Source organism: Neophocaena asiaeorientalis, unplaced genomic scaffold (genome assembly GCF_003031525.2).
Source record: "Neophocaena asiaeorientalis asiaeorientalis breed wild unplaced genomic scaffold, Neophocaena_asiaeorientalis_V1.1 scaffold828, whole genome shotgun sequence".
NCBI lineage: Eukaryota > Metazoa > Chordata > Mammalia > Artiodactyla > Phocoenidae > Neophocaena > Neophocaena asiaeorientalis.
Genome location: NW_020175443.1, coordinates 2,425,574 through 2,434,603, shown reverse-complemented (window position 1 = coordinate 2,434,603; position 9,030 = coordinate 2,425,574). Strand labels below are relative to the sequence as shown.

The 9,030-nt window shown below is 51.4% G+C and overlaps 1 protein-coding gene across 3 annotated transcripts in view; it reads right to left on the bottom strand.

Moving 5' to 3' along the window:
- DEPDC5 (DEP domain containing 5, GATOR1 subcomplex subunit) overlaps nucleotides 1-9,030 on the bottom strand; it is a 92,573-nt gene that overhangs the window by 838 nt on the left and 82,705 nt on the right. For 2 of the 3 annotated variants that reach the window (XM_024768003.1, XM_024768004.1), the window contains 5 exons: nucleotides 8,661-8,830; nucleotides 5,349-5,520; nucleotides 2,518-2,578; nucleotides 467-549; nucleotides 27-319 (listed from right to left, as the gene is read on the bottom strand). In XM_024768003.1, the coding sequence (XP_024623771.1) occupies nucleotides 27-319; nucleotides 467-549; nucleotides 2,518-2,578; nucleotides 5,349-5,520; nucleotides 8,661-8,830 (779 nt within the window). Of the gene's footprint in view, nucleotides 1-13; nucleotides 320-466; nucleotides 550-2,517; nucleotides 2,579-5,348; nucleotides 5,521-8,660; nucleotides 8,831-9,030 lie in introns of those variants that run through there. The other variant, XM_024768002.1, reaches the window with a different exon arrangement.

Genomic DNA, 9,030 nt, shown 5'->3' with positions numbered 1-9,030 from the left:
TCCCCCGGCCCCCCGCCCCCCGCCCATCACGGGGCGCTGGCGTGCATCTTCTCCAGGCAGCTCGTCCAGAAGGTCACCAGCCGGTTGTCACGGTTGACGCAGAAGTCCGTGAAGTCCTTCAGCAGCCGGTCAGCGAACCTCTCGTCGCCGGTGGCGCTGGAGCGCCAGGTCTTGGTCAGCATGGTGTTGTAGGCCCAGCTGTAGCCCACCCTCTCCTCGCAGAACAGGCTCTGGCTGGCGGAGCTGGTGGAGTTGCGGCGCCGCCGTGGCTGCCCTGAGAACTTGCGCTTGGAGTAGGGCAGCTGCAGGAACACCGTGCCTGTGGGGACAGGGGCCAGGTCACAGCTCCGGGAAGGAGGGAGGGAGGGTGCCCAGGCCAGCCCCCCGCCCCCCACTCCGGGGCTCCCGGTCCTACCTCGGCCGCCCCAGACCCCGCCCCGTCCACACTGCGCCTGGAGCGCCTCACCTGTGACGTGGATGTACTGAGGCTTGGTCTCAGCAGGGAAGTTGAAAGCAGAGGCAGAATATTTATCTTGAACAAACCCAAACCTAAGGGAAGGACAGGGAGACAGGCCGATGAGGGCCCCCTGGGCTACAGGGACACGGGGGTGGGGGGCAGGGGGCGTGCTTGCGGGAGCGAGGCTAACACGACTGTCCGACAGCCAAGGGATCTGGAAAGTCTCTTTCAGGTGGAACATTCAGGCTGCTCCTCACTGTCCTCACCACTTCCCACCATCCCGGCCCCCTTTCCTCTCTGGGTGCTGAGAGCCTCTCACCTGCCCAGCTCTCCCTCATCCAGCCTTCATCTCCACCCAGCCACCCCCCACTCCATCGCATCAGCCCTCCCCCCTGCGCCCACCCCCAAGACTGTCAGCTCCCCCGGGGAAGGCCCTTATCTTAACTCTGCTGAGCCGGGCCCCTCTCCCCTTCCTCTGTTCTCCCACACTAAGCACACAGTAGTTCTCAATAAAGGCTTTGCATTGAGAAATATCATAACTGGAGTCCCTTCCTTAAGGCGAGGAAAGCTGGAGCCCTGCCTCGCTGTGTTCTGGAAACAGGCAGGAGGGACCATTTTTCATCCATGGCTTGTTCTATTCCTGGTTTTTTAATTTCCACAAAGTGCATTTATTACACTTTACCCGCTAAGTGCTGTAAAGGATGCATTGGCAGATATGGCCCCTGCCCTGAGTCTGAGGGGTTTATGTAATGAAGCCTGTGATGAGGCAGAACTATAGCAGGGAAAACCCTGTCTCCCTTCCTGGACTGAGCTCCAGGGAGGTGCTGTGTTGCATTCTCTACAGAAGCTGCTGGCTTTACACGGGCACTTGATAATTATTTACTGAAGAACATGTGAAGTCAGACGCATAAACAGATCAGCTGATGGGCACTGCCAGCTCATCACTGTCAGCTGGTTCTAGCACATGCAGGAACGGCTCTGGAGTCTGCCCTTCTTCCTCTCTACTTTCCGATCAAGGCTCTCTATTTATTCAGCGTGGATCAGCAGGACCTGCTGACAAACTCGTCTTCCTCATAATAACTACCATCTCCTGGGGCCCTACTAGGTGTTGGGAACGTCAGGGAACCCTCCCAACAAACCCTGTGAAGGGGGAGAACTCGAAGGCAAAGCACCTCACGGTTCCTCAGCCAGATGCCGGTGGAGGCCGAGGTGAACCAGGCCTGTCCGCTTCCCACATCAAAGTCCTTTCCCACTGACCTCTTCATTGACCACCCCGAATCGCACCCCCTCCTCCTGGACAGAGGAAGTCAGGTCCCCTGGCATTCATTTCACAGCCTTTACCAAGCATCAAAGAAAAGGGCTGAGTAAGGTCTAAGGCAGGCCTGGGCCGGCTTGGGTGGGGGAGGCTGAAGAGTCCGGACTTTATCCTGCGGTTGGTGGGGGGCTGTGCACGGAGAGGGGTGTGCCAGGTGGGGCGGGGACAGCTGAAGGCGCCTGAACAAGATGATATGACACTGAAGCAGGCACAGGAGGCTCTGATTTTCTATGAATAACAGGAGGCAGCAACCGGACACTGAGTTAGTGATGTTCTAGAGACACAGCTGGACCGGCCTGGGGGATACAGCTAAGCCTAGGAAAGGCTCTCCCTGGTATACATATTAGGTACCAGTAAATATCTACTGAACGTATCTATTGCTTTTTAACCATTCATTGTCTTCTCAATATGTGTCAAGAGGCTCCTGACAGATTCTACAGTTTTTCATTTCTTGGAGAGTTTGGCTCCAGGTCTTGTAGGAGGCTGAGGAGAGAGCTCTCTGCTCTCCTACAAACTGGAAGAAGAGGGAAGCAAGTCTGAAAAACTACAGCTCCAGGAACTGGACAGGTGGTGCTCATCTCTGAAACCAAGGCAGAGGGACTAGTCAGAGATAAGCAGTGAATCTGTCACTGGTGGACTGGGTCCATCTCCCCAGAAAGGGAATGAACTGGGCTTCGCTGTGGTAACTGCTATTTGAGACAAACACTGATGCCTCCCCATGCTTCCCTCTTGCTATGGGACAAACCTGTGTGCAATGGCTTCCTGGAAAAGGTGCATTCGGTCCCAGTATGTTTCTGGTTCAAAGCCTAAAAGGAAAAAAGAGTAAATGCCGAGTTGTGATTCCAAGATTTGCAAATCTCCCTGGGTCCAGCCTTGGGTATCCTTCACTACTCTTGGCAATGCTCCCCCCCTTGAGCCTGAGCTCTGCTTTTTCACACCACCTGCTTTCAGAAAGACCAGCCTCCACCCCAAGGAGGGCTATCCTAAAGATAGTGACAGCCCTCAAGCTTCATCAGGGTCTAGAAAGGAGAGGAATATGAGTCCTCAGCGACCAGTGTGAGCTACTAGAACTTGGTATAAGACTCATTCTAATGACCGTCTGTGCCAAAAGCGGAAAGGAGCAGGATATTAAAATACAACCAAAAGATAAGCTTGAAATGAATGTCATTTACTTCTAAGGAGAAAAAAAAAAATCCCAATCTTCCATTTTAGGGGTGGGGAAATTGAAGCAAATCAATATAAAATGATTTTTGGAAACGTGATCAGCTGGGGAGGGGAGGGGAGGGGAGGGGGCAGAGCAGGTGAATGCCCGCCCCCACCGCCCACTTCGTGCTCCAGCCTGGCTGGTGTGAGGACAGGAGCAGGGTGAGCAGGTGGCAGGGCTGAGGCAGCTGTCACACAGCAGAGGCAACAGGCCGGGGCTGCTCTTGGGATCAAGGTGTGGAGGGCTGGGGCAGCAACCACACGAGACCTCGTCCCAGAGGCCAGGGGTGCCTGCAGGGGCTTTGTTGCTCTTTCCGTATTTGGAATTTTATATCTAGGTTAGATTTGAGGATTCTGGGTAACCAAAGAGCAGAAAAGAGAAAAGACTTTGGCTTTAACAGATAAAAACAGACAGCGTATTCTTGTCAGATTTTTAAGATTTTGAATTCCCTGTTATCAGAATGGGAGATAACAGGAAGAGAGGTGGCACAGAAGCAAGAAAATTGATTTTTAGATTCAAGTCCTTATTCCTTTCAACTAGGACTCTTTTCGTTCAGCTGTAACCATGGCAACCAACAGAGGATGCTGTTCTCGAAGACTGGGTTACGACTGGCAGGGAAAACCATCGGTTCACACAGAAATGTCCTCCAGTGCCAGCCCTGCGAGCACCCCTGTGCTGTTACAGCGAAGATGGAAAACCCCAGAAGAGTCTTTGGGTGGTATGGGGGGAGATCTAACCTTCCCCTCAACATATTAAAAACAGCAGTAGGAGGCGGTGCCTGGCTTAAAGTCATCAGATGCAGACATAATCACCTGCCATTTCAGGACGGCAAAAAACAGTCCCCCCTCGGCCACATCGTGAGGGTAAATGAGAACGTGTGTGTGCGGGGGGTTGGGGGGTGCTTTGTAAACCCTAAAGATCCCAGGATCTTCAGCCGCCAGGGGCCGTGGGGCTCACCTGGAACCCCAACTATCACTTAAAACACTGTGTCTATACACAAATGTCTTCCAAGATGTAAAGAATGTACAGGTGGGCCTTTGGAACAAAAGCTCTTTGCACCCCGGGGGTGGGGGGGCCGTTTCTCTGCCACCAAACACAGCACAGACTCATAAGAACACAGGAAAAATCATCTCCTTCGCCTCAAAAGTTTTTTTCTCCACACTGATAATTTCTACGCCTGAGAGTCTACAGGGCTCTGACACACCAGCAGCGACTCTAGCTTTTTGTTATAAAAAGATCATCCATGAGCTCATGGGGTGCTTTGTAGGAGCTAATTACATGCTCATTGAAATGAGTGCTTGGTGATGAAAAGTCCGTGCTGTGTGAAGTCAGCTCATCCCTCCATCTGTCTACACCTGCCCTCAGAGTCTGGTGGACGAGGGTGGAGCAGCGGGTGGGGTCGGCCCCATGGTCTCCATTCTGGGGAAGCACTCTGAGGGGGTCCCGCGTCCTCCAGGTGCTGACGCATCTCAGCTTTGCACAACAGCACACTGTGTCCTGTTTTTGCTTTCAATGCCTCCCATTTCTGGCCTTTATTCGTGGAGCAGCAGATCCAAGCCTCCAGTGAGGATCAGATTCCTGCCGCCCAAACCAGTAAGGCTGGAGCGGAGAGAGGAGGGTGTAGGGAGAAGCCTGGTGCTGCTCGAGATTTACAGAGCACAGCGCCCTCTCCCACCCACCGTCCCCTCCAGGCCTTACGAGGGTCTTCTTGAGCTAGTGAGGCAGCTCTGGTCGCCCCCATTTCAGGAATAAGGCATTTGAGGCTCAGAGACATTAAGTGACTTGCCCAGGGTTGCTCAGCCACTAAGTAAAGAATCAGGATTAAAACTCTGGCCCCAGCACTTCCCTGGTGGAGCAGTGGTTGGGAATCCGCCTTCCAGTGCATGGGACACGGGTTCAAGCCCTGGTCCAGGAGGATCCCACATGCCACGGAGAAACTAGGCCTGTGTGCCACAAATACTAAGCCCGCACTCTGGAGCCCACGAGCAACAACTACTGAGCCTGAGTGACACAACTACTGCAGCCGGCGTGCCTAGAGCCTGTGCTCCGCAACAAGGAGGGGCCACCGCAATGAGAAGCCCGCACACTGCAACGAAGAGTAGCCCCCGCTCGCCACAACTGGAGAAAGCCCGCGCGCAGCAACGAAGACCCAACGCGGCCAATAAATAAATAAATTTATAAAAAACAAACAAAACCCTCTAGCCCCCTGTCTACAAGGCTCCTTCTTTTCACTAGCCCGTGAAAAGCTGGCCTCCATTTTACCAAATTGAAAAAAAAAAAAAAAAAAAGCTGGCCTCCAGGCGCCTAGAGAGGCGACCCTGGCGGAAGGGTCTACGCGGGTAACAGGCCCTCCGGAGAGGGGTGTCTCTTACTGTCAAACAGGTGCTCGCTGCCCTCCTTGAGCAGGCAGCTGATGTTGAGCGGGATGAAGAGCTGGGCCCGGAGCGGGTCGCCATACAGGTAACTGGGCAGCGCAAAGGGACCCTCCAAAACCGGCACCAACAAAAAGCCACAGGACGTGGCCTTGCGATGCCAACCTTGGACCTGGTGGGAAGCACAGAAACACACAGCGTCACCTCCAAGTTCATTCTGACAAGAGAAGTAACTTCCTGAGAAGCGAAGCCACCCGAGTGATGGCCTGCGTATTGATCCACAGGTTCACTGATTAATGTCCACCAGCTCCAGACCCGCCCTGGGAGGAAGAAACACCGTTGAACCTCCTGTGAATCCTTGGAAGACCGGGAGGTAAGCGCATGGCTCCTCACAGCCTGAGCTTCTGCAACTTCAGGGGCTCTTTCGGGAGGAACAGGCTAGAGAGAGCTATGTCCTGCCTCTTCTTGCTCCATAGGATGTTGGAGGAAAGTCACAACATATAGGTTAAGTCCTTCTAATTTTGTCCTTTATCAAAAATTTACTAAGTCCAAGGTATCAAATAGGAAAACAATGCACTCAGGCTGGCTGAGAGGGACAAGACGCGGGCTGCAAGATGATCATGGTGGCCTCTGGCCAAAAGTGACAAGCGCTGACCTCGCAGAATGAGAGCTGCTCTCTGCAAGCTCCCGAACGCCATCTGTCTGAAGATTGACCGAGAATAAAAGTTACTGGGGCTTAACGACAAACCTCCCCACTCTTAGCTTTTCTCCCAGGAACACTCCTAACCATGACCAAAACACCAAGGTCTCTGCTTGACCAAGTAATTTCTAAGGCTTATGTAATATTTATCTAAATAAAATGTGGTTTATAACAAATGTGGACATGGCCTTAAAATAATAATTAACCTACACTTGAGATTCTTAAAAACTTAATAAAATCATGATAAAAATGAGCAGCTTTCAGTGGGTTTTACATGAATTGATGTGAAAAGTGTACTTTTTAAAAGATAGATGCTAAACTCCTCTGAGGAAATAAATACTCTTCTTCCCACCAAATTATAACTGTATCTGTGTGTGTGTGGGTGTGGGTGTGTGTGTGTGTGTGTGTGTGTGTGTGCGTGTGTGAGTGACAGAGAACACTGTGGCTGTGTGGTTCTGAGACAGTGTCACCTGGTGGGGCTTCTGAGGAGGACGCTATCGCACTGGGCCAGAGGGTTAGTTCTGGCTGGAGGGAGTGGTCATCCCAGCGCTGACCCGTTGGGGAAGAGCTGGTGTCCCCTGCAAGCTGAGCGGAATGGGCAGCTGGGTGTCTTTTTTGATTTGGACCTTAACAATGTTCCCTGGATGGGAATGTCTCCATGGGAGGGGTCCTCAAAGACAGTAATGCCATTTGGAGGCAGACAGGGGTTGGGCAGACAGAGACGTGGACCAATCTCTTCCACGTCTTATGGGGATAAAACTAGGCTTTTGAGCCCCGGACAAAAAAACCTGTACGTTGCCAGCCGACGCTGTGCTCCTTTCCCTTTGGTCATCTCCTAGGCTCTTCACAAACTGTTTTTGAACTTTCCAGCTGCTTTCAGCTGTGCAATGAGATGTTTGGACCAGTGTTGGAGGGGCGTGGGATTCAGTTGAAGCCACAGAGAAATACTCTTTGGGGCTGAAGGACAGAGCATATAAAAAAGAGTAGGAGACCGTAAAGATGGCTCACGAAGGCTCCTGGAAGACACTGACAGCTCGGCTAAGGAGCATTTATTTTAGACACACAGCCTGGGACGGGGGGTGGCCAGGAGCAATGAGTGACCTGATGGGGCAGCTGGACCAGGGTGGACGAGAAGCAGAAACAGTCAGGAGACCAACCGAAACAGGGCTTCTCAGCTTTGGCACTCGAGACACTGGGGCTGGGGGATTCTTTGCCGTAGAGGCTGTGTTGTGCTCTGTGCTATAGGATGATGGGCTACATCCCTGGTCTCCCCACCACCCGCTAGACCCCAGGGGCACCCCCACCATTTGGGGCAAGTAAAAATGTCTCCAGATATGCCAAATGCTCCTAACAGGTCACAACCACACACCTCCCCCACCCCTGTAGAGAACCAGTTAATAGCAGTGATATTCACGATCAGAGGATTGTGTAGATAAACTATGATACAAACAAGCAATAGAGTATTCTTAAAATACTCTTAAAAATAATGAGGCAGTGTCTTCCAAATTGAGCTGATGTAGTATGTTCTTGGTTACCAAAATACTCAGGTAGCTTTGGAACTTTGAAATGGTAAATATTCATGGTGTATAAAAAAAACATGATACAGGGACTTCCCTGGTGGTCCAGTGGTTAAGAGTCTGTGCTTCCACTGCAGGGGGCGCTGGTTCGATCCCTGGTTGGAGAAGTAAGATCTCACATGCCACACAGTGCAGCCCAACAAAAACAAAACACATGATACATAACTGTAGAATCTTAATTACATAAAAATGGATGCTTAGTTGCATAGATACACAAACGGGACCTAGAAGGACATGTCAGACTCTAAAATACTTGTGATTACAGATGACTTTGATTTTTACTTCTTGTGTTTTTTAGTTTCCTATTACACACATGTTAACTTTTAAGAAACAAATGTTATTTTAAAAACTTTCCCCCCCAAATGAGGCAAAACAAATTAAAAAACAACAACAGCGAAGCCGACTTATTTCTATTGATACAGAAGATATATAGGTGATAGGAAAAGCACAACATGAATAGTAAATATTCTGAGCTCCTATGTCTGTTAAAAAAAAAAAAAAGTAAAAGTAACAGGGCCTCTATATGCACAGAATCTCTCTGCAAGTACCAGCAAAGTGGCAGGGCAGTAGATGGAAGTCCCAGGGAACAGGGTGAGGGTGAGAGAGAGGGTTACATTCTGCTCTACACCAGTGATTCTCAGCTGGAGGCAATGCCTCCCCTCCCTGGGGACATCAGCAATATCTGGAGACATTTTTGGTTGTCACAGGAGGGTACGCTACTGGGATTTGGTGGGCAGAGGCCAGGGATGTTGTTCAACATCCTACAAAGCACAGGCCGGGCCCCCCCATGACAGAACCATTGGCCCTACGTGTCAGTAGCACACCAAGGGTCAGAAACCCTGATCTACATACCCTTTTCGACTGTTTGAATTTTTCACTATGCTTAATTTTTTGAAAGAGGCTAATCCAACGGTCCACATGAAGGTAATAGGAGCCTGAAGTGAAAATTTTTTGAGTGACGTGAATCTCTACCGAGCACCCGCGCGCCCGTCTGCCAGGTGAGCCCAGGCCTGGCCGCACGTAAGGGAGTCTCACCATCTCAAAGAGCACAGCGGCGGTCACCGCCATCCAGTGCAGCTTGATCTCGAAGGCCGCGTTCAGTGAGAAGTTGCCGTGGTAGTAACAGCTGCACCACTCCAGTCGGTCTGTGCGGTTGTTCACATCCACGTCCAGGGTCACGGTCCTCTGTTCTGGGACAGTGGCAGCTACATGGCACGGGGGGAGGTTGGTGGCCGGGGGGAGGGAAAGGAAGGCAGGGGGTGAGGAGGAAGAGAAAACAACTGAGCATCCAGATGTGAAACTGCAGACTCCAGATGCTTCCTGGAAATCAGCTAGTCCAGGGCTCGGCAAATGCTTTCCATAAAGGTCCACGTAGTAAATATTTTAGGTTTTGCAGGCTACAAGG